At 41.0% G+C, this 26,398-nt stretch overlaps 1 protein-coding gene across 2 annotated transcripts in view; it reads left to right on the top strand.

Moving 5' to 3' along the window:
• The window catches only part of CORO2B (coronin 2B), a 77,835-nt gene that overhangs the window by 41,885 nt on the left and 9,552 nt on the right, over positions 1–26,398 (top strand). For both annotated transcript variants that reach the window (XM_056571619.1, XM_056571618.1), the window contains exons 2-11: positions 9,040–9,240; positions 11,567–11,683; positions 13,610–13,759; positions 14,166–14,330; positions 19,628–19,744; positions 20,089–20,193; positions 20,624–20,720; positions 20,878–20,990; positions 21,253–21,343; positions 22,571–22,710. In XM_056571619.1, coding sequence (XP_056427594.1) covers positions 9,040–9,240; positions 11,567–11,683; positions 13,610–13,759; positions 14,166–14,330; positions 19,628–19,744; positions 20,089–20,193; positions 20,624–20,720; positions 20,878–20,990; positions 21,253–21,343; positions 22,571–22,710 — 1,296 coding nt within the window. The remainder of the gene's footprint in view (positions 1–9,039; positions 9,241–11,566; positions 11,684–13,609; positions 13,760–14,165; positions 14,331–19,627; positions 19,745–20,088; positions 20,194–20,623; positions 20,721–20,877; positions 20,991–21,252; positions 21,344–22,570; positions 22,711–26,398) is intronic.

Here is a 26,398-nt window from a genome sequence, read left to right as displayed (position 1 = left end):
ATAAAGTTCTTAATGAAGTTTTCTTAGCCAAATCCAGATGAGAAGTGGATCCAGCAAAAGGAAAAGTATTAATCCTTTCATTATATTTCCTATTCCTTTTAAATCTACTTACAGCTTTGGCTCAAAGAACTGAATGTGTGATTCCAGCTGTAAACTAGAGACCACCAGGGACAGGCTGGTCACTGGGGGTGCATAGTGTGGCAGACCATAGGAAAAGCTCTGGATGAAATGACTCAGCTCTTAAACCTGGAGCGGAAGAAAAATCATCAAAGCAGACAAAATGCCATACTATTTCCTGGCAAAAATATTGGCTGCCAAAATAAACATACTCTTTTGGGCCAGGTTAATACAGCTCACATTACTGCAGTCATTTCTTTTTATTAAGTGGATCAGTACAAAATAAAAACTTATACAAAAAAGGAAAAAGTATATTTTATTTTGGTCAAACCCAGGGTTGTTTTTTTTTTTAATGCTTTTTATGTCTACCTCAATGGGGTACTCCAGTGATCGAGTTATATTTAAAATACACATGGGAAGGAGGTATGTTTAAAAAAAAAAAAAAAAAAAACTCTCTTACTTTTCCTGAAACTCTGGTTCCTGCTTTCCACCAGTTTTGGTGACACTGCCATCAGACAGTGGTAACCGGAGTGAAAGAGAGCAAGGTATGAGAGGATTTTTCTTTACTTACCCATTCCTTGAGCGGACTTTAAATTGTCAATCGCTGGGATAGCCTTCAACAAAACCACTTTTAACAAAATTAATATTTGGGCACAAATTGATGGTGTATGGGTACACCAGCTGTGGGGTGGCTCAGCAAAGTACAGTAACTATTGTATTCCACATTTTTCACAAACTTCACTTAAAGGAAACCTTTACCCCAAAAAATGCAGTCCATTCTACTAGCGTCCTATTATAAAGCAGGAGGAGCTGATCAGATTAATATATATATCTTTGTTGGTAAAGATTCAGGATAACTTGTAACTGATTGATTCAACTGGGCTTAGGAGTCCAGTGGGTGGTCTCAATCATTACCAGCTTTCCCTGTATAAGTGCGCATAGAGACATGGCTGCTAATCAATGTTTAGTTCAGCCCACTGGACTCCTAAAGGATGAATAAGCAGACTTTTCAATCTGTATGTTGTAAGGTATATTGAGTCTTTACTTACACAACATGTATATATATATATATATATATTAATTTGCTCAGCTCGGAGCATCTTATCCTCTATCCTCTGCACTGTGAATGGAGAGAGCGGGGTCTCAGCAGTTGGACATTCTCCCCCCCCCCCCCCCCCCTTGTGGCCATCCCTTGTGTATGGTCAATTTCTTACATCTTATGGCTCCATAGATAAATTACACGCAGTAAATTGAGAATAAAAAATTAATTCCAATTTCAATGAGTGCTGTTGTGTTTCATTACCCAGGGATGTGCTTGAACATAAGATGTAACCAAATGTGAGATAGCACAGGGCAGGGTGTTACTAATTGTGGGGGATTCTTCATCCTGCTGTGCACATCATTGTGTTCGCATATCACTAACAGGAAGGCCGGATCTGCAGCCGGTAGACTGGTGAGGAAGGAGACCACAGAGTCCGACACACAGATGAGTGGTGCACTTACTGCAGGCGCAGAATAATCTTAGTCTAAATATAGAGTGGTCTGTACAGGGTCATCCTGAAGCAGAATGTCACCCAGGAAATGGTTAATGTTTTGTGTTAGTGGGAGATGCAATAAAGAGAAGACCATTCATTGTAAGGAAGATTGTAGGAAGGGGAGTAACAGGAGGGCAAGGGGCAATAGACAGTGGAGCTTTTGTCACCCCTCACCCTGCGGCACAGTGAATTCTTCAACAGTCTACAATACAGAACAGGCTTTCATGAAGGGCACTCAGGGTTAGGACTAAGCTGACCTGGGGCCACATGCTTGAATGTCACACATACATCTCCCCCCCCCCCCCCCCCTCAAATCAGGCCTCAAATTTATAGTAACAAATGGAGATCTCCCATATGTATACACGCATAAACAAACAAGCTGAAGAACATTTTACACCCAGCAGATGAATATCAACATTTTAGTCTAAGAATAAAATGTTATTTGAATGCAAAAAAATGTATGTGAATGGGCAAAGTGGCCAATGGTCAATTCGGTAATTGAGTCTCATTAAAGTGTTACTGTCGTTGACATGTTAATGGGTTTGATTGGTGGAGTGTAGGCACTGAGACCCTCACGATCCCTACAATGAACTTGGAGAAGCACTCAGCTGAGCGCTTCTTCTCTCTGCCATCTCGTCTATAGCACACTCCCTCTACACTCATAGGGGGAGATTTATCAAAACCTGTGCAGAGGAAAAATTGACTAGATGCCCATAGCAACCAATCAGATCGCTCCTTTTTTCAGATGCTTTTTTAAAATAATTTTTTTTAGAAAACAAGCAATCTAATTGGTTGCTATAGGCAACTGCACCACTCTTCCTCTACACAGGGTTTGATAAATCTCCCTTGGGGTATTCCCATCTCAGACATTTATGACTCATCCAAATGATAGGCCATAAATATCCACTAGACGGGAATTTCCCCTCTGGGACCTGTATCTCTAGAATTAGGGTACCTATCTGACCTGGTTGTGGCAGTGAGGGATGGCTGGACGTTTTGAAAAAACAGCATAGAATAGCCAGCTATGCAGTTTCTTTAACTTGGCATTATGGAAATGCTATTTACCCAAATTATATTACCGTTAGATACAAAAAACGCATAAAATAACCCGCTCAGCTGTGTTCGGAATCTCAGCCCCTTTCGGCCTGGTTGCCACGGTATCCCAAAGGTGGGACCCCGCATCTTTCAGATATTTTTAGCATATTCTGTGGAGCAGCCATAAGTGTTTAAGATGGGAATACATATTTAACAGACTCACGGTAGAACAGCAGGCACAATAGGATACTTACCAAATGTTTGATAATACGCCATTAGGGATAATATTTAAGACGTTTCTTAGGAAATGTTTATTTCGATGTGAATGTAATGAGGGACAGCCGGTAGTGATCTATATGAAATGACTGGTAAATGACTTATCTGAGTGTAATTGTAGCCAATGCTAATAGCATGTCATTTAGTGTTACATCTGCATAGTCTTTACTATCAATGTGATCAGTGGCGGTCTGACTACACATGCAGCTCAGTGTTTTTTTTTACTATGGGGTTGTACTAAATGGCAATATACAGACTCAATTCTATAATAGATTGGGTCATTGGGGGATGGTTGGGGTGCTGTACTTAAGTAAAAAACACATTCATACTACAGTTAGAAAAAGGTGGTGATTATTGAATTTCCACTAAGAGAAATCTCTGGGCAGCACCAATACGATCTTTTTCTGAAGTACCTATGAGATATCAGAAGATCATTTTGACTGGATTTCCCCTTCACCATCTACTCTACATGTATGAAATAAATAATTTATTTCACCTCCAGCTATTTAAAAATCTTGATAGGCTCCAAGACCTGGGATAAGGAGCTTATCTGCATAGATGACATTTGATTTGCAAGGCTTTTTATTTTTTCATTTAATACTTCCTTAAGCATTTTCCTAATATAATTCATAAAAAATGGTTAAAAAATTTATACAAATTTGAAAATAAAAAAATTTCAATAAACGGCAACTAGGGGTCTCTGTCTCTATAATTTTGCAAACAAAACTTTGGTATCCAAATATCTTGGTCCTAACAACTAGAGGTTTGGACCTGATTGTTGAAGGGGGGGGGGGGGTATCTCTCTGTTTTGCTCCCTCCTGTGCCTCAGTGCAGTGTACAATCAAGCTTTCACCATTGTGAGCTGAACCTCTGTAATAGGGATGAGCGAATCGAATCTGATGATGCCACCTCCAGGCTCTCTCATTGTGCTGCTATATGGTCTCCTCATACTGATGCTGCCACCTCCAGGCTCTGTCATTGTGCCGCCATTTGGTCTCCTCATGCTGATGCTACCACCTCTAGGCCCTCTCATTGTGCTGACATGGATACTGCAAAACATAATTAAGGTGCTGGTCCCTAGTAACAGAAATTCCTCTGCATGTATTTTTTCATTTGACTTTTCTACGGGGGCTGTAAAGTTAGTGTAGTTCATAATACAGTGTCTGTACCTGTGTGTGACGGTTTTCTCACAATTCTATGTGTGATTTTCACCCCTATATTTATTTTAAGCAGCACACAAAATTAATGTTGTCTCAGATTTTTCCCAGGTTGCAATGCGGCCGAGACCTGACTCACTAGTCAGCTGATGACACTGCAGCCACTTCTAACTTTATGCGCCCACTTATCCAACGACACAGAAGCTGAATTTGCTCCTGTCCACGTTGCTGGTACTGCAGTCCCTTCCCTTTTCAAGTGGACACTCACAGCATGGGGGTGCGATGAGAGGCAGGGGCTAGGACAGGCGGTAGCTGGCCTCGAGGAGGACAGCCAGCTCAATTTTAAGATACAACTAGGAGCTTTGCCATAGTTTACACTGCAGCAATTATACACTATTGGCATAGGAATTACTACGGCTGCTGGCACCAGTCTTGTCTTCCAATGGGTCCTCAAAAAAGTTTTAAAGTTTGCTCATTCCAATTACCAGGCTGTCATTGTGCCGCCATGTGATCTCCTCATGCTGCTGGTACATTAAACTTGTGAATCTATTCAAAATCTTCTATTTAAATTTTTTAAAATCGATGTAATCTTTTCAAGACTGAGGACCCATGGTCATCGTCATATATTACCTGTGGAATTACCACAAGAATCCAATGAAACAGGTTGGAGCGATAACAATGAACCATAACTGAATAAATTAAACATTCACAGTTCCGCTGGTACATTAAACTTGTGAATCTATTCAAAATCTTCTATTTAAATTTTTTAAAATCGATGTAATCTTTTCAAGACTGAGGACCCATGGTCATCGTCATATATTACCTGTGGAATTACCACAAGAATCCAATGAAACAGGTTGGAGCGATAACAATGAACCATAACTGAATAAATTAAACATTCACAGTTCCACACAGAGTAAGACAGTGGGGGGGGGGGGGGCGGGGGTCGGGACGCTGAGAGGCAGGGGCTGGAACAGGTGGCCTGCAAGCTCGATGCTCAGCAAAATGGGTCCTCAAAAAATGGATTTAAATTTTTTTTTAATAAATTCAAATTAAATAAAAATTTAATTAAAAAAAATCTCTTTAATCTCTTCAATTGTGACACCATATGGTCTCCCGACCCTGCTGCCACATCCAGACACTCTGCGGCAATGATTCTAATAGCGATGCCTGTAATCAGCATTTCATACTGAATAACAGTATTATTTCACTGACATAGCACACTACCTATGCGTGTTACGACAAGGCAAAGTGTTCTACGCCCCTATTGAGGCTCTCTGTAGCCAAGCAATAGCAGTTTTTAATAGCAATTTGCCGCGAATAAATTCGGACCGAACCAAATTTCTTACAAAATTCGCTCATCTCTACCCTGTAAGATCCAGACAGGACCCAGACAGCTTGCATCCCTTTCAGAAAAGGAATATTTCCGTGCACACTTTCTCGTGTATTTGCATTATATAGGTTTCCCATGGCTGCTTTAACCCCTTAACGACCACCGATCTGCACTCAGAAGCTGAGCACGCTTCATATCTGTGGGGTCCCAACTGCTATCAGCAACCAGGACCCGCTGATCGGGCTGATGTCCAGTATATACCCTTTAGACGCCACGATCAAAGTTGGTTGTGGCATCTAAAACGGGAGAAATCCGTACCGGCTAGCTCAGCAGAGCTGTCCGGGACCGCCGCAGTGAAATCGCGGAGTCCCGAACAGCTGAGAGGACAGCGGTATGTGTCTTACCTTCTTCCCAGCTGTCCAATCGGCGTTTGATTGCTCCAAGCCTGAAATTCAGGCTTGGGCAATCAAGCACAGAAAACACTGATCAATGCATTCCTATGGCAATGCATTGAACAGTGCCTGCACTCAGTGCATGCAATGTTACAGCCCCTGGAGGGGGCTATAACACTGCATAACAAAAGTAAAAAAAAAAAAAAGTTCATAAATGTGATTTAACCTCTTCCCTAATAACAATCTGAATTACCCCATTTTCCCATAAAAAAAAAGTGTGTAAATAAAAACAAATGTGGTGTCCCGGTACCGCATCCTATCCGGTACCTGTGTGTATAGGCCCCCATAGCCAGAGTCCCTAGGATGCGGGATCCTTATTGTCTAGTCCACCCCTGGTCACCTCTCATCTAGGCATTAGTTATCTAGTAATTATTTAGGATTTATATAGAAAGGATTGTATAAATGTATATAATTAGTTAATTACCTGTACGGAGCGTAGCAGGACATGCGGGTCACGTGATCAGGTAAACTCTATGGTTTTTGCTTAAGGACCTTTGGAGGTCCCTGTGACGTATTGCACCCATCATTTTTTGTGACGGTGAGTGACAGATATTCGGACCAATCAGAACAACCCTGCCCATTTAAGGGAGCGGCGGCCATTGTTATCTCTTTTTCCTCGTGGGCTGTTGACAGGGAAGGATCTGCGCTGCTGTCATGAGTGAATTTAGGCCCTAGCCTTGCGGCGACGGCTGATCTCTTCTAAACCGTGAGTTTATCAATCCCTAAGCACTCTGCAAGATCACCGGACCTTATCCGGACGGATCTTCAAAATTAACCCTAAATTCAGAGACTTATAATACAATTTCAAGGTCCGCAACAACTGTCAGTCACTGAACTATATAGAGACTGTTTGAATGAGACTGTTATTGTGCATTGGATGTACCACAAGGATTTAAGTTCAAGTTCAACTACTTTGTGGACCTTCAGTCATTTTATGCATGCATCTATCGTTACTGGGAAGGGCGGCGATAGGCCCGGAGAATTACCTCAGCATACTTGCCCTCAGCCTGGTGTCACGAACTATAGGGTTAACCTTAACCCCTCATCTACCAAAACAACACCCCAACTACCATACATCCCCCAAGGGCTACCACACAGTATCGCCACATGCGCAAATGTCCAAACTATAAGAATGTATAGTTAATTAAACCACGCGGTAAATGACGTACGCGCCAAAAATTCCAAAGTCCAAAATAGCGTATTTTTGGTCACTTGTTATACCATAAAAAATAAATAAAAAGTGATCAAAAAGCCCTCATACCGCCCAGTTCATGGAAAAATTTAAAAGTTATAAGGGTCAGAAAATGACAATTTTAAACGTATTAACCTTCGTGCATGTAGTTATGATTTTTTACAGAAGTAAGACAAAATCGAACCTATATAAGTAGGGTATCATTTTAATCATATGGACCTACAGAATAAAGACAAGGTTTCATTTTTACAGAATAATGTACTGTGTAGAAACGGAAGCCCCCAAAATTAAAAAAATTGCATGTTTTCTTCAATTTTGTCGCACAATGATTTTTTTCCCGTTTCATCTTAGATTTTTGGGTAAAATGACTGATGTCATTACAAAGTAGAATTGGTGGCGCAAAAAAAAGCCATCATATGGATTTTTTGGTGCAAAATTTAAAGGGTTATGATTTTTTAAATGTAAGGAGGAAAAAACTAAAGTGCAAATACTGAAAAACGCTTGGTCCTTAAGGAGTTAAGAGTATGAAAAGCATGCACTTTGGACACAAAGCTCTGCAAATGTAAAAATGTATTTGCAAGTCTCATGACAAGGAAGAGGGAGGTTGGGGGGGGGGGGGGGGGGGAGAGGAAAGAAGCAACTGCATCGTGCTCCTGTAGAAACACCCCCAGCCTCCAGGAGAGGTGCCAGAAGTATGGGCACAGGAAAACATAGATCAAAAGTTATCTTATTTATAAAAACATGCATATTATTATGCATACAGGTCTTACGGTACATTACTACACTGACCTGAGCAGTTTTTTTTATTTTCATACAAATGACAGTAATGCATTAAGGCTTGTCACTGTACATATAGTCATAATAAATTAGCAAAGGATAACTGCAATATATGTGCACTATAACTGCAAGTGGCACACAGCACAGTGTCCTCACATAAGAGTTACAAAATTTCTCTCAAGGTATTTAGTTTCATGGCATAGGGTGCAAGGCAAAAATCAAGGTTGTCTGAAGGAAAAATATTCTCTGATCAGGATAGTCCATGTACAGCATATCTTTCATCTGCTGTAAACAGAGCAGGATAGCCACTGAGGCAAGATGGCTAGAACCAGAAGGCTAGAACAGGTTCAAGAACACATTAAAAGAAAAGAATCTGTCTCAGTATCTCGTTTTAAATAGGTTATAGTGTTACCACATTTGTGTTTGTGATCTGCAGTCAAAATATAGTTAGAAAAAGTCTAGCAATAGGCTGGGTAATACCAATGATATTGCAGAGGCCACACAATCCATTTAGGGGGAGAACACATAAACTGTTGGCCGCATATGGCTGAAATGCGGCAGCCAGTCACCACGAGTTGGCCGGTAAACTCATACGGCGATTGGCTGCCGTATTTCAGCCATATGCAGCCAACAGCTTGTGTGTTTTCACTCTTAGGTTGTCATTACGTAAGCACAGAAATGCAGCAAAAATGCAAATGTGAGGACACTGCCTAAGAGCCGATGGGCTGCAAATAACAAGCGGTAATCTTTATATCGGCACTCAAGGCTTCACAAGGCTCAATTAATCATGTGGCTCTTGGAACTCATCACTGTTGGCTGCACATCCCCTGTGTACTCAGGGCAATGTGCAGTCTATAGAGATAACTTAAATAGCCACACAAAAGATGCAATCAGCCAAATATCTAGAGTTTGCTCATTCATTGGCTGATCACTAGTACATTTACACAAGCCAAATATTGTTTGCCCAATAATTGACTCATATCAAAGGACATTAAAGGGTATGTCTCATGAAAAACCACCCCATTAGTACGGAACCTGTGGCAGTGGTCCATGTTCTAAACCCATTGTTGCTTGCCCCCCTCTATGATATATGTGCCCTTTAAGGGAATTGCAAAATGAAAGACAAGCATTAAATCTTACATGGGTCTCATTGTTTTACTTGCAGATGTCATGGCGTCCGCAGTACCGAAGCTCTAAATTCCGGAATGTGTACGGCAAGGTTGCAAGCCGAGAGAACTGTTATGAATGTATCCCCATTACCAAGAATGTGCATGACAACCCCTTCTGTGCGGTTAACATCAAGTTCATTGCAATTGTCACAGAGAGTGCGGGAGGGGGCTCATTTCTTGTTATTCCCCTTCATCAGGTGAGTAAAAAATGTATTAATATTAAGGGAAACCTGCCACCATGAAAATGCTGTTGAGTCTGTCCGCATCGTGTTATAGATCAGGAAGAGCTGAACAGATTGATATATTTCTTTGTGAGAAAATATTCAGTAGAACTTGTCATTTATTGATTGAAATTTCTGATATTTCCATGCTTAGTAGTCCAATCGGCAGTCCTATCATTGGACGGACTCCTAAGAATAGAAAAAAGCTGAGATTTCACTCAATACGTTACAATTTACACTGAATCTTTTTCCACAAAATATATATCAATCTTCTCAGCTCATCCTGCTCTATAACATGATGCTGATAGATTTGATAGCATTTTCATGGTGACAAGCTCCCCTTTAACTTTCAGCTTCTGAAAACAGTATGTAACCTGATAGCTATAATATGGTCCACAGCTACTGACTATCATGCTGGGAGTTGTAGTTTTTGCAACATCTAGAGGTCCACAATTTGGAGCCACTGGAGACCAAAGAAGGCCTTGAGGTAGACATGAGAACATGGCTAGGAAGAATATTTAGTCTGGATTTTACTTGCCACATATGAAGGGTCATAACCACTAACTTGATTTCCCAGAACACAGATCAATGGTTTCCAGTCATTCACACAGCAAACTAGGGAAATTCTATTAACAATAATATCAATAAATCTCCTTTTAGTTAATGTGATACTATTCAGTTGCAAGAACAAATCTATTACAAATTACCGGTACTTTTACGTATTTGTCCTTTGAATGGGATAACATAGAAAACACCCAGTTTGTTTTGGTTGTCTTTTATTCATTTTGAGATGATATACAGTCATGGCCGTTAATGTTGTCACCCCGGAAATTTTTCTAGAAAATGAAGTGTTTCTCACAGAAAAGGATTGCATTAACACATGTTTTGCTATACACACGTTTCTTCCCTTTGTGTGTATTGGAACTAAACCAAAAAAAGGAGGAAAAAAGCAAATTGGACATAATGTCACACCAAACTCCAAAAATGGGCTGGACAAAATTATTGGCACCCTTAACTTAATATTTGGTTGCACACCCTTTAGAAAAAATAACTGAAATCAGTCGCTTCCTATAACCATCAATAAGCTTCTTACACCTCTCAGCCGGAATGTTGGACCACTCTTCCTTTGCAAACTGCTCCAGGTCTCTCATTATGGAAGGCGCCTTTTCCCAACAGCAATTTTAAGATCTCTCCACAGATGTTCAATGGGATTTAGATCTGGACTCATTGCTGCCACTTCAGAACTCTCCAGGGCTTTGTTGCCATACATTTCTGGGTACTTTTTGACATATGTTTGGGGTCATTGTCCTGCTAGAAAATCTAAGATCTCGGACGCAAACCCAGCTTTCTGACACTGCGCTGTACAGTGCGACCCAAAATCCATTGGTAATCCTCAGATTTTAGGTTGCCTTGCACACCTTCAAGGCACCCAGTGCCAGAGGCAGCAAAACAACCCCAAAACATCACTGAACCTCCACCATATTTCACTGTAGGTACTGTGTTCTTTCTTTTGTAGGCCTCATTGTAGGAACTTGTTTGCTTATCCACCTTCCGGACTATCCTGCGTTGACACCTTTCATCAAGTTTTCTCTTCTGTCCACGCCCAGGGAGATTAGCTACAGTGCCATGGGTTGCAAACTTCTTTATAATGTTGTGCACTGAGGACAAAAGGCAAATCTAGATCTCTGGAGATGGACTTGTAACCTTGAGATTGTTGATATTTTTCCACAATGTTGGTTCCCAAGTCCTCAGACAGTTCTCTTCTCCTCTTTCTGTTGTCCATGCTTAGTGTGGCACACACAGACACACAATGCAAAGACTAAGTGAACTTCTCTCCTTTTGATCTGCTTTCAGGTATGATTTTTATATTGCCCACACCTGTAACTTGCCCCAGGTGAGTTTAAAGATGCATCACATGCTTGAAACAATCTTATTTTTCCACAAGTTTGAAAGGGTGCCAATAATTTGGTCCAGCCTATTTTTGAAGTTTGGTGTGACATTATGTCCAATTTGCTTTTCTTCCTCCCTTTTTTGGTTTAGCTCCAATACACACAAAGGGAATAAACATGTGTATAGCAAAACATGTGTTACTACAATCCTTTTCTGTGAGAAATACTTCATTTTCTAGAAATATTTTAGGGGTGCATACATTTACAGCCATCACTGTATAATATTTGAGACAGTACTTTATATCCTGTGTGCAGGTGGAGGGAGGAGCTACTGACAGGTGTATCTGTCTGTCCTCCTCCCCCAGGTCTGCACGGTGGGGGTTCACCTGTGAAATCTTCTGTGCCTCCCCCAGACTGGACGCATTGAGCCCAATCACCCCAAGGTGTGTGGGCACCAGGGCACAGTACTGGATATTAAATGGAACCCGTTCATTGAGAATGTCATCGCCTCCTGCTCCGAGGATAGTTCGGTAAGTCATTTTACTCATTGGGAAAACATCATGACACTACTTTCTGATAAGGAGACAATGAATGAGAAGATCTCTTCATAACCTACACATTATACAATAATAATAATACCTGTCTATTTCTCTATGCTTTATTTTAAAGAGGACCCCATCAGTTCTCCTGATATGCTGGGTTCACACCACACCAATGTATACCTGTGACAGACAGCAAAAACTTGTTGTAAACCTGGCGCTAACAATTCCCATAAAATAACAATTCTGGATCATCTTTTCTTAGAACTCTGCATTGCGCCACTTCTTTATTACTCCTCCTGGAAAAAAAAAACAGTAATGTTTCTCCTTAAATAAAGTGCCATAAAGACGTGTGGGCACTTATAGGCCATTCATGCTCCACTGTGAATTCTGTGGAAAAAGGAATATGCAAAACAGCTCTGAAAGCCATTTCAGGAGGCTTTCCCTTCAAGTAAGTGTTTCACTACAACTAGGAGTCTTGGAAACTGCCTGGGAATGTACACTAAGCCAGAGATCTCTTGAGAAGGAAAGAATATCCATCTGCAGACAGCTGTTTCACATGTCCTGCTATTCTCCTGTTATTGCTGCTAAAAGGACCATACTAAGAAACGGATGCAAAAGGATGCAAACTGATGCAAACGGATGCCATTTGTCTGTTATTTTAATGTACTATTTTATTTTAAAACAAATTGTGGACAAGTGGCATCCATTTGCATCAGTTTTTCATCCGTTTATATCCTTAATTGTCCATTTGTGTCAGTTTATTTTTTTTGTCTGGCTACTTCCTGGTTGCTCACACCTCTTCTGAGCATGCTAAGGCTGGGTTCACACTACGTTTTCTCCCATACGGGAGCGCATACGGCATGGGGAGCTAAAACCTCGCGCTCCCGTATGCCTTCGTATGCGCTCCCGTATGTCATTCATTTCAGTGAGCCGGCCGGAGTGAAACGTTCGGTCCGGTCGGCTCATTTTTGCGCCGTATGCGCTTTTACAACCGGACCTCAAACCGTGGTTGACCACAGTTTTAGGTCCGGTTGTAAAAGCGCATACGGCGCAAAAATGAGCCGACCGGACCGAACGTTTCACTCCGGCCGGCTCATTGAAATGAATGACATACGGGATCGCATACGGTGGCATACGGGAGCGCGAGGTTTTAGCTCCCCCCTGCCGTATGCGCTCCCGTATGGGAGAAAACGTAGTGTGAACCCAGCCTTATATGTAATAACGGATCAAAAACAGATTGTAAAAAATGGATGAAAACTAATGACATTAAACGGATGACATTTCCCATAGACGTTAATGTTAAATTTATTATATCCATCTCTCAATTTTTTTTTTTTGACGGAAAAAATACTGCATTCAGCATCTTTTTTTCCTGTCAAGATAACGGAATGGAAACCAAATGGATACAAACAGATAACAAAGGATTGTAAAACAATCCCATTGACATCAATGGGAACCTTTTACATCCATTTGCAAAAGCTTGAATGGATTTTACTAACGGACATGACTTAACAGAGCCCGACGTCCGTGTGAATGATCCCTAAGAGCTGCTTTGAATATTCTATGTTGCTCATGTCAATGGGATGTGTCCCCACACATGCTGACTGTATCACACTATGTATGTATATATATATATATATATATATATATATATATATATATATATATATATAAAGGGGATTGGTAATGTCAATATATGTATACATATATTTTTATCCAGGAAGAATAAAGGGACATACATAAAATAAAGTTATAAGGAAAGATGATCCATTAATGTCACTTTATGGGATAAGACCACTCTTTTCTTTAGCTGTACATAACCAAAACCTAAATCTCACTCCAGTTTGTTGTCAACATATTAATATAATGTAGGTACATAGTTAAACACAAACTAAAATGACATCCTTTCCTAAGGTCAGGATATGGGAAATTCCAGATGGCGGACTCAAGAGGAACATGACTGAGGCAGTATTGGAGCTCTATGGACACAGTCGAAGGGTGGGACTCATAGAATGGCATCCTACTGCTAACAACATACTGTTCAGTGCTGGGTATGACTACAAGGTCAGTCTATAGATTCCTTTTATTAAATCAAATGCCAAATATACCATTGCATCTCTTAGTAAAAGTATGTTTACATAGGTTAGATTTGTTTTTGTTTTTTTGTTCGCTGTCACGCCCCTTCCCATAAACTTGCATTGAGGGGGCGGAGCGTGATGTCACACGGGGGCGTGGCCGTGATGTCACAATGCTCCTGCCCCGTGATCGCCAGTAATCAGACCCGGAGCGAACATGCTCCGGGGACTGATTGTAACAGGGTGCTGCGTGCAAGATCACGGCGGGACCCCCGTGATCAGGCATCTTATCCCCTATCTTTTGGATAGGGGATAAGATGTCTTAGTGCCGGAGTACCCCTTTAAGTATCCTTGATAATGAACTAAATGACAGTCTAGTCCCACTCTCTATACAGATACTGATATGGAATCTTGAAGAAGGAGAAGCAGTGAAGATGATAGATTGTCACGCAGATGTTATCCTGTGTATGTCATTTAACATGGATGGAAGTCTGCTGGCCACAACCTGCAAGGACAAGAAATTGCGTGTACTTGAACCTCGATCAGGACGGGTACTGCAGGTGATTACTGGGCATAACTTTATTATATCTGCATTATTTTTATTTTTTCAATAAACAAACTTGGAAGAATATTGTTAAATGTTACTTTATTTAGATCCACTCACTTAGTGATCAGGTTACAGTTTTCCATAAAAGTCTATGGAGAAGAAAGGTGGAGAGGAGCTAGTGGGACACAGCATAGACAGAGAAGCTGCTGAAAGCTCTAGTAATGCTTTATAATGTCCCCTATCCTGCAGCTACTCCTTAGAGTGTACTCTATAGATAATGGGAAACAGGATCCACAATTCTGTGTGTACACAATGGCCCTGATTTACTATTGTAAATCCAACATGTTTTGTCGGGTTGTGTGCCAACCTGATCAACTCTCCATTTTACTCCATTTTACTAAGAAAACCTGAAAAAGGGGTGTGGCCATCTGAAAAAGGGGGTGTGCCCCCAACATTTTCACAAAAAAGCAACATATTTACTAAGAAAATGTGGTGGATTTCAGCTGAGGAAGACCTGACAGATCAGAGCATGTGTAAAAAAAAATTAGGGAAAAGTATAAAATGTAGGGAAACCTTAGTAAATACTGTGGGAAAAAAAATGTAGGGAATAAAAACCCATAAAGAAAACTACACAACACTCTTTGTAAATCAGGGCCAATATGTGGGAGACATCATAGCAACTAGCTTCCACCCACCAGCTGAGTGACAACTGAAATGTCATATATAAAAGTTATATAATAAACCAAACTAGTGCTCCTAATGTACACACATGACAGCTTATCCATGAAGGTTACTTAAAAGAATGGGTATACTTTAAGCATAGCAGGTTAATTGTTCCATGCAAATAAGTTCCATGGTCATCCATGAAAAAGAAACAAAAAAGTGCTCCTTGTGCAGGACCCGAGGTCACATATATAAGATTATAATAATAATCGATTATGCTAACCTTGTGTGGTTGTGCAAAGTTAAGGCACAACACTCATGAAGGCATATAGATGTTTCGGTTGCTGCAGGCTTCCCACGGCGTGTAACAATAGATAGGAGGAATTCACAGAAGGTGCGGAAGCTCTCCACGCGCTAGCCGGTAGTCAGTGACAAGGTCCACAGTAGGATTTAGGCACAAGGTAATTCAACAATGTTTATTGTACGCAATGCGTTTTTGGGCTGGGTCAGCCCTTTCTTCAGGCGTAATAAAACAGGTTACACAGGGAAATAAATAGGATAAGAACGGGGCGTCATATCACCGGACATGACGTACCGCTAAGCAACACACCTGAACAAATAAATACAAATAACAATAAAATAATCGCATAATGTGCAAAAAAGACAAAAAGTTATACAGTGGTTCTTTCTATAGTCTCATTAAGACCCTCAGGGTATAACGAATTGATTTTAAATATCCAGTAAGACTCTCTATTGATTAATTCCTGGTATCTATTGTGATGTTGAGTGGGGATAGATTCGATCACACAGATTGTCATACCACTAGTGTCGCTCGCATGGCAATTAGCAACATGCCGAGATACACTATGCAATTGAAACTTAGTAGATATGTTGTGGCGGTGTTTATTTAACCTGCCTCTCAAGGTTTGCACAGTTCGCCCCACGTACTGTATTCCACAGGAACAGGTAAGGAGATATATTACAAACATAGTGAACAGGTGAAAAGTTTACAACAAAACAGTTCCACACATGTGCATCTATGTTTGTAATATATCTCCTTACCTGTTCCTGTGGAATACAGTACGTGGAGCGAACTGTGCAAACCTTGAGAGGCAGGTTAAATAAACACCGCCACAACATATCTACTAAGTTTCAATTGCATAGTGTATCTCGGCATGTTGCTAATTGCCATGCGAGCGACACTAGTGGTATGACAATCTGTGTGATCGAATCTATCCCCACTCAACATCACAATAGATACCAGGAATTAATCAATAGAGAGTCTTACTGGATATTTAAAATCAATTCGTTATACCCTGAGGGTCTTAATGAGACTTTAGAAAGAACCACTGTATAACTTTTGTTTTTTTTGCACATTATGCGATTATTTTATTGTTATTTGTATTTATTTGTTCAGGTGTGTTGCTTAGCAGTACGTCGTGTCCGGTGATATGACGCCCCGTTCTTATCCTATTTATTTCCCTGTGTAATCTGTTTTATTACGCCTGAAGAAAGGGCTGACCCAGCCCAAAAACGCGTTGCGTACAATAAACATTGTTGAATTACCTTGTGCCTAAATCCTACTGTGGACCTTGTCACTGACTACCGGCTAGCGCGGGGAGAGCTTCCACACCTTCTGTGAATTCCTCCTGTCTATGGTCATCCATGAGGAACCTTCTTACGAAAAGAAACAACAGAAACAATTTAACATTAATAGCATATCTGATGGCCCCTTCATGGTTTTACTAAACACAGCTTTGCTCACATTTCATAGACTGTGTCTGGTATTTCATCTCAGTCTCATTCAAGAAAATTAGGTTGAGCTGCAGTACCAGACGCATTGTCTTTGATAAGGGCAGCCAAATATATGTATGAATAGAAAATACTAATACCAACGGGGCATGCAGTTCTCTATCAAGTGCTTTGCCCGTTTAAACTTCCAAGCTATGTTGACAGAAGTTCTATGTACTTTAATGTGCCTGCACCCAGCCTCTGGCATAGCTGTAGGCAAACCATGTGCAGCTCTATTATGGTATTATGCAAAACTTTTAAGGCAGTGTCTTGATATATGGAATTTGATGGAGTACTGGAATAGTAGAGCCTGATAAATCTGTGGCAGATAAAAGCTCTGCACAACTTGAAGGATTTATACAGCCATATTACAACCATGTGGATGAGCCCTGTAGGTCTAACAAGACTTCCAATACTTAAATGGGCACTGCCAGATTCAAAAACTTTTTATATATTGTACATCTTGGGAAAACATTAACCTTTCTAATATACTTCATAAGAAAATGTTCTTTCTTTTTTATAGAAATCATGGCTTATAAAAGCATGGCTTTATCCAAGCTGAAGCACAGGCATGCACAAAGCACAGTGAGGGTGGGCTAGCTCTCCTCTGTGCTCTCTCCTGTCTGATAGTACTCCTCTGTGCTCTCTCCTGTCTGACAGGACTCCTCTGTGCTCTCTCCTGTCTGATAGGACTCCTCTGTGCTCTCTCCTGTCTGATAGGACTCCTCTGTGCTCTCTCCTGTCTGATAGCACTCCTCTGTGCTCTCTCCTGTCTGATAGGACTCCTCTGTGCTTTCTCCTGTCTGATAGGACTCCTCTGTGCTCTCTCCTGTCTGATAGTACAGTGGTCCCTCAACATATGATGGTAATCCATTCCAAATGAACCATCGTTTGTTGAAACCATCGTATGTTGAGGGATCCGTGCAATGTAAAGAATAGGAAGTTGTACTCACCTGTCCCCACCGCTCCGGATCCCTCACCACTGGTAACCGCTGCCCTGGATGTTGCGCTCAATCGCTGTCGCCGCGTCCCCGTGGTGTCCCCGCCACTCCGGAACATCTCTGCTGCCCGGGTACGTTGCTCTCACGTCGCCGTCATCACGTCACTACGCACGCCACTCCTATTGGATGAAGGGACGGTGTGCGTGGTGACGTGATGACGATGATGGACAGCGCCAGCGATGGAGGGGATCCCGAAGCGGATGCTCCGGAGCCCCGAGGACAGGTAGGAGACCATCACCGGAGCACACGGGGCACCGTAAATGGCTATCCGGCGGCAGATGAAGCAGTCAGCGCTGCCGGATAGCAGTTTATGCGATGGCCCCGACATACAAAAGCATCGCTCTGAGAGGCCATCGCATGTTGAAATTATCGTATGTGGGGGCCATCGTAGGTCGGGGGTCACTGTACTCTTCTGTGCATCTCTCCTGTCTGATAGGACTCCTCTGGGCTCTCTCCTGTTTGATAGAACTCCTCTGGGCTCTCTCCTGTCTGATAGGACTCCTCTGTGCTCTCTCCTGTCTGATAGGACTCCTCTGTGCTCTCTCCTGTTTGATAGCACTCCTTTGTGCTCTCTCCTGTCTGATAGGACTCCTCTGTACCCTCTCCTGTCTAATAGGACTCCTCTGTACCCTCTCCTGTCTAATAGGACTCCTCTGTGCTCTCTCCTGTCTGATAGGACTCCTCTTTGCTCTCTCCTGTCTGAGAGGACTCCTCTGTGCTGTCTGATAGTACTCCTCTATGCTCTCTCCTGTCCTATCAGACACAGAGGAGTGCTAGCCCACCTTCACTTACTGGACTTTGTCCATACCTGTGCTTCAGGTTGGACAAAGCCATGCTTTTTATAAAACTTTCTTATGAAGTATATTAGAAAGTTTAATGTTTTGTCAAGATGTACATCATATAAAAAGTTTTCGTATCTGACAGTGCCGATTTAATGACTGGGTCACAGAATCAAATGTTGATATTTGTAGGTAGCTAAATAACATATAGCCTAGTTTTTAAACCATAGGCAGAATGTTAGTGTCACCAAGGTACAGCTGTAAGTTTAGATCTATAATAGCCAGACTTTCTGAACACTCTCAGTAATCAGGGATGTGGAATTCCTATCGCCCGACGCCCAGGACATGCAGTTCCGGGCGCCAGGCAGGTGAATTTTTTCGGCCCTTATTCCGACTTCGGGCAAGCAGGGCCGGACCTGACAAGCACGCCGGCGCTCACATGGGCTCCGGACTCGTGCCCGCTCCATACTCTGCAGCCCCCGGCTGTTCTCAGTAGCCGGGTGCCGCCGCTATTAAACCTTTAGATTGCCGCTGTCAAAGCTGCAGAGGCATCTAAAGGGACATGTGAATGATCCCTGGTGGGCTAGTGGGGTGGATCACCCCCCCCCCCCCTCCGCAGCGCACTAGCAAGGGGGCGATTCACTATAGAGGTACATCTGTTCCCTGTTGTGCCGTGGCTCTGTCATTGATATAGCCTGGCTGGACTAGGCTCTGTCAGTGGATCACAGAGCACACAGATCAGTGGAGTTCAACAGAACTCTATTGATCTGTATGAGGAATCTAATAATTCCTCCTAAAAAGTCTAATAAAGTGTAAAAAAAAAAAAAAAAATAGTTTTTTATTAAATTTCCACACCCCTGGTAATGGATCACTCGATCGGTGCTTGGTGGAAACATTTTAAGCAGTAAAATATGTGAACTGTGTCACATTCTGAGGATAACACTTTTATAGCCTGCAACGGCTTCAACATTCAGGTAGAAACATATCCATGTTACATTGAGATGGGAACCTTCATTGTGTTCTACATGTTCTACCTAATATAATCCTCTTAATACTCCTACTTTCTCTTTTATTAGGTAGCAAATTGCAAAAACCACAGGGTGACACGTGTTATTTTCCTGGGAGACATGAAGCGTCTGCTAACAACGGGCGTCTCCAGGTGGAATACAAGGCAGATAGCACTATGGGACCAGGTGAGGAAATTGTGATATAACAACAAACTGCGTCCTTTATTAAAGATTCCTATAGATTCATGAAGCTGTTTTATAGAATTATTTCAAGATGTTTGTAATTGGCCTAGCATTGTCTTAAAAGCATTGACTATTGGCTATGGCTGACATGTAGTTAAAGGTTGTTTGGTCATTCGCTTGACACTTTGTATAAGCGTTTTTTTTTCTACTTATTTTGCCTGGCGTTAAGGATTTGACCATTTGTATAGTTGATGATCTTAATCTCACGTGTATGGTCAATCTTAACTCTAATACAAGTTAGGCAAGCCTATTGTTTTACAATATCATATTGTACCTTCTGTATATAGGAGGACTTATCAATGCCCTTGGTTGAAGAAGAAATAGATGGGCTTTCTGGGCAGCTCTTTCCGTTCTATGACATGGACACCCACATGCTGTATCTGGCTGGAAAGGTAAGTGCCCACCTTGTTACTTAACTACTTCGTTTCTGCCTAATCCACAAACCATTACTCCCCCATTGTGCCTACATTAGTTATACAGCACTCAATCATTCTGCACATCTTGTGGATAAGATGCGTAAATACATCAGGGGAGATTTATCAATACATGTGCAGAGGAAGAGTGAAGCCATTGCCCATAGCAACCAATCAGATTGCTTCATTTATTTTTCAGAGCCCTTTGTAAAAATGAAAGAAGCAATTTGATTGGTTTCTATAAGCAACTGTTCCCATCTTCCCCTACACAGATTTTAGTAAATTTCACCCATCGTCTTTACTCATACTTTGGTTTCCCAGACCAACTTCATTCCTTCAGCTTATGAACACCATCTGCTCAATTTCTAGAGACTTTACATTATTTACAACTCCCTTTTTCTCATGTAAGGGAGATGGTAACATACGGTATTACGAAATAACAGTGGAGAAACCATTCCTGACGTACCTCATGGAGTTCCGTTCTGCCGCACCTCAGAAAGGCCTTGGTGAGATACCAAACAGTAATAAATGTCTGGAGCATTAATGCTTATTATTGAAATTTATGACACATTTATAGAATATTATTTGACTAGTTGATAAGGGCTATACTACCTTGCTAGTTACCTTCTTAAAGATCCCACTAAAATATTATTTTTTCCAAAGGGGTAATGCCAAAACATGGACTAGATGTGTCAGCATGTGAGATATTCCGTTTTTACAAGCTGGTGACTTTGAAGAACCAAATAGAACCAATATCTATGATAGTTCCAAGAAGGGTGAGAATTTTTTCATATGTTAAGCTGTGTTACAAACATACTGAGGAAGATTCATCAAAACCTGTGAACAGGAAAAGTCGACCAGTTGCCCATAGCAACCAATCAGACCGCTCCTTTCATTTTTGAAAAGGCCTCTGAAAAATAAACAAAGCAGTCTGATTGCTATGGGCAACTGGTCGCCTTTTCTTCAGCACAGGTCTTGATGAATCTCCCCCACTGATCAAACAATTGGCAGAAATAAAATAACATTTTTATTTTTAAGTCGGAAACTTACCAGGAAGACATTTACCCTATGACACCGGGAATGGAACCAGCACTAAGTCCTACTGAATGGTTAAGTGGCATCAACAGAGGTGAATATGGTGGAGCTAGGGATGTAGTTGGGGGTATCATTGATGGACTGTGTGTAATACTTTTAGTGCATGGTTTTACTGTATATTGTATTAGTATGAATCATTTCCTAATATGCACATTACCCAATCACTTCCTATTGGAGCAGATTCATTGAGAAGATATCACATTTATATCCATCAGTACATAGGAGAAAATAAAAAATCAGGCATGTATTATAGAATTGTGGACTATCCTCCAAGTTACAAATTTGGTTAACCACTATTTCATTTCCTTTTTCAACAAAACTTTGTGTAGGGGGTTGGTAAAACAGTACATATAATATACACTAAGGGGGGATTTATCAATGTATGTCTATGTGCAGCCACTTCACAGCCTTTTTTTTTTTTGGCTTTGACTTTGATAAATTTTGCACAAATGAAAAATCACCTCAGAACTTGCTGTAGGATAAATCTCCCCCTAAATGTGTTGTCAACAATTTAACTCATGGATATCAACCTTTCATTTAAAGGTGACACGTTTTGCCAGGAACACTCATTGGAAACAAAAAACTTAATGACATCATATACTATCCCTTTTGATGCACAAATGACAATTGTTCCATATAAATTGTGCTAGAATTGTGCCCTCTTGTATATATGTGAACATGGTACCCACTATGCGTGTATGTGCACCCATATACAGTAGAGGTGTTACTCTTGGTTAACAGAGGAATTTATATTTTCCAGGAATTGCATGTCGAAACAAGCCTTCAATATAATAAGTTGGAGAACTTTGAAGGGTATTTGCTAAAGGAACCATGAAAATTTTGTTTAATCTTTTGGCATTACGGTATAGAGCAGCAGAACTTAGCACCCTGATATTTAGTTTAGTGGAAATATTAATTATAAATATATTAGCATAAGTTGTAAATTATTGGTTGAAATCCCTGCTGATTCTGGGCTTAGAAGTCCAATGGTCTGTCCCGCTTAATGACTGACAGCCTTCTGTGTGAGCATGCATAGGTGGCTGCAATTACTGATTAGGACCGCCCATTGGACTCCTAAGCCAAGGATGGTCAAGGACTTTAATTAGCACATTAGTTATAATAAATCTTTCCCCATAAAATTATATATGAATCAGCTTGGCTCATCCTTCTCTATGGCAGGATGTATATAGATTAAACAGCATTTTTATGATGACAGGTTCTCTTTTAGAATACCTGACAATAACCAAACTATTTTCAATAGATCCTGTTCTGATAAGTCTTAAAGAGGGATACCGGAAGGAAACCAAAGCTACGTTCAAAGCACCAATGAGAGAGAAAAAGAGTTTAGTGGTGAATGGCATCGATCTACTAGAAAATGTGCCACCTCGGACTGAAAACGAAGTGAGTACTTACAAACATCTACTTAAAGGATATCTCTGGCAAAAAGAGGGAATTATTACTTAGAGGTAATTTGTTTTTCCTGAGTCCATCATGACAATACCACCATGAGATTATCCCCTGTAGCTCTAATAGGAACAGGAAACACAGAGAGGTTAAATAGACCCCTTCCCATCTAACCCTCAGTGGTTTTAAATTAACTAGAGCCTAAACAATACGTCTATAATACTTAGCCACATAGAAGGGCGGGAATTAAAGGGTGCTGTCATGATGGACTCATGAAAAACGAATTATCGGTAAGGAATAATTCCATCTTTTCACATCGCCATCATGACAGCACCACCATGAGACATACCAGATAAACAGGTGACTTTAGGGAGGGACCACACCTTGTAACACCTTCCGGCCGAAAGATAGATCTTGGGAAGATGTTACATTCAACCTATAATGATTAAAAGAAGGTTTGCGGAGATGACCATGTTGCCGCTCTGCAAATCTGTTCGATGGAGGCTGAGGCTTTTTCAGCCCAGGAGACAGCTAGCGCCCTAGTTGAGTGAGCATGAAGACCTCCAGGGACTTGCTTACTGGAAGATTTATAAGCCTCCTGTATAGCTATCTTCAGCCACCTAGAAATTGAATTTTTAGAAGATTTCTTGCGCTTATTGGGCCCTTGGAATTGAACAAAAAGGTTAGAATCCTTTCTCCAGGATTCAGTAATTTTCAAATAATGAATAACACATCTTCTCACATCAAGGTTGTGTAAGACTTCCTCCTTCTGATTTTTTGGATTATTGCAGAATGAGGGCAATATAACATCTTGAGATCTGTGAAAATTAGTGACCACTTTTGGAAGAAAAGCTGGAGGTAATTTGAAGATAATCCTATCATCCATGATGATGCAATATGGTTGTTCAATTGATAGAGCCTAAATTTCTCCTACTCTCCTCACTGAGGTTATGGCAACTAACAATGCAGTTTTGCAGGTCAATAATTTTAAAGAGGTCTCAGACAGAGGCTCAAAGGAATGTTTGGTTAAGGCAGAAAGGACTAAATATAAATCCCATGGGGGAGTCAGGTTAGATATTTTAGGTTTTAATCTAGAAATGGCAGAAAAAAAAATCTTTTTATCCATTCATGTTCAGCTAGAGAGGCATCAAAGTAACACCCTAAAGCTGCTGTCTGAACCTTTAAGGTACTGATAGAAGGACCTTTTTCGAACCCTTCTTGAAGAAAGTCCAGTATCTTAGGAATGTTTGGGTTCGGAATATAGGGTGGGGAAGGACCACACCATGAAAGGACCACACCATGAACCTTTTTTACTTTTTAGTAATGTATTAACCACCTTGCTAGAAAGTCCTTTCTTTAGTAGGATCTGCCTTTCAAGAGTTATGCTGTTAACTGTAGGTCTTCTAGGTCTTGGTAACATAGAGGTCCCTGCGTCAGAAAATTCTTTATCTGAGGAAGCCAGATCGGATCTGTTATAGAGAGGGGATTTAGGAGACTGAACCAACCTTTCTTGGGCCACCAAGGGGCTATGAAGATGACTTGAAGTTTCTACGCTTGGATCTTTTGAAGCGCCTTCAGGATGAGAGGCAGAGAAGGAAATGCGTAAGCAAGAGAAAAGTCTCAAACTTTTTGAAGAGCATCTACTACAAGAGGATTCTCTCTTGGATTGAGAGAGAAAAAGTTCTGGACTTTGCAATTTCTCTTGTTGGCAAAGAGATCTATTACTGGTTTCCCCCAAACTCTCACTAGAGACTGAAAGACTTGAGAATTTAATTCCCATTCCCCAGGATCCACTTAGGCTTAGGAAGTCTGCTTCCTGATTTTCTACACCCTTCAGATGAACAGCTGTAAGGGAAAGAACATTTTTCTCTGCCCAGATGAAAATCTTTGAGGAGAGATCTCTTAGAGGGGAGTGTCTTGTTCCACCTTGGTGATTGGAAAAAGCCACTGTGGTTACATTGAATAAACCTTTACATGAAGGTTTTTTAAGAGGTGTTCTGAAGCTCTTAATGCCAATAAAACTGCTTTAAATTGGAGGAATGACATCAGGTTTTCTGGGACCATGAGCCCTGAAGATGAAGATGATGATTTGTCGTCACTGTAACAGCAAGAGAGAGATTCTTTCTCTTCAGCCACCAAGCTAAGAAGGCTTTTACCGGATGAAGAATTTGCAACCTCTTCTGGGATCTGTCCCATACTTTCAGAATTAGGGATTGCAGAGGTCTCGAATGGCTTTTGGCCCACGGTACTGCTGGTATACAGGATGTCATTGATCCTAAGACTGACATGGCTGTTCTTATAGGACAAGAGTTTCTCCAAATCAGATTTTTTATTTTTAGCTGAAGGGAGAGAATCTTGTCTTCTGGGAGAAAGGTCTTTTGTTTCTCCGAGTTTAAGATCATGCCCAGAAATTACTTTTTCTTTGCTGGAATTAAATCTGACTTTTGCCAGTTTATGATCCAGTCGAGGTTCTGAAGACAAGACAGAGTCAGAAGGAGGTGTTGATAAAGTCTCCTTTGACTGAGCAATAATTAGTATGTCGTCCAGGTAAGGAATTGTTAAAATTCCTTTTAGTCTCAGATGAGCAATCACCTCTACCATTACCTTCGTAAATATCCTCGGGGCAGAGGATATTCCAAAAGGAAGGGCCTGAAATTGGAAATGGAGGGTCGAATGATTGTGTTGAATCACAAACCTGAGAAATTTTTGATGAGAGGGATGAATTGGCAAGTGGATGAAGGTGTCTTTTAGATCAATGGTACACATCCAGGAGACTCTTTGAATCAGAGGTATGGCTGTCTTCAGGGTCTCCATCTTGAACCTTTTGTAAGAAATAAACATGTTTGTATTTTTTAGATTTATAATAGTTCTGAATGTGCAGTTTGGCTTGGGCACCAAAAATAGATGGGAATAGTGACCCAGACCCTGTTCCAAGTTGGGGACCAGAATACCAGCTCCTAGAGACAAGAGATCCTTTATGCCTGAAAAAAGCCATTAGTTTAAGATGTCTGATCCGAGATCTGTAGAATAAAATCTTGGAAAAGGAAGGCTGATAAACTCTATTCTGTATCCCTGAGATATGGAATTTAGAATGAAGGGATTTTTAGTGATCTGAGACCATTGTTGTCTGAATAGAGACAATCCCCCCCCCCCACCCCCACACTAGACTGTCAATGCTTTTTGTTATCGGAATTGGGATTGAGGATAAAGTCTTTGCTTTTCCCACCTTTGGGATAGCTCCAGCGTCCTCCTTTACCTTTTACTTTATGTTCTTTGTTCTTATTACAGGAATGTTTTTATTTTGTTTAGGTCTTTTCTGGAAAGAAAAATCTTTTTTCCTGTCAGTTGCCTGTTCAAGAATTTTTTTCAAGAACCGAGCCAAAAACAAGATTACCCTGAAAAGGGATTGCACACATCTTGACCTTAGTGGTATCATCACTGCCCTTCTCACGGAATTAGATAAGGCTGGGTTCACACTACGTTTTTGCCATACTGTTTTCAATCCGTTTTAGTAGTCTTTTATTTTTATAAAGCAGTATACAAATCTAAAACTTGTATAGAAATTCAGGAGGCACTCACCACAGGAATATGTGCAGAATGGATTTTCTTTATTGCATTGTGCAGAAACAACGATAAAAACAGACCAATGCATCCACACTGGTCCGTTTTTATTGTTGTTTCTGCA

This window comes from Hyla sarda, chromosome 4 (genome assembly GCF_029499605.1).
Source record: "Hyla sarda isolate aHylSar1 chromosome 4, aHylSar1.hap1, whole genome shotgun sequence".
Lineage (NCBI taxonomy): Eukaryota > Metazoa > Chordata > Amphibia > Anura > Hylidae > Hyla > Hyla sarda.
The sequence above is the reverse complement of the archived record's forward strand: the minus strand, read 5'-3'. Positions and strand labels throughout refer to the sequence as shown.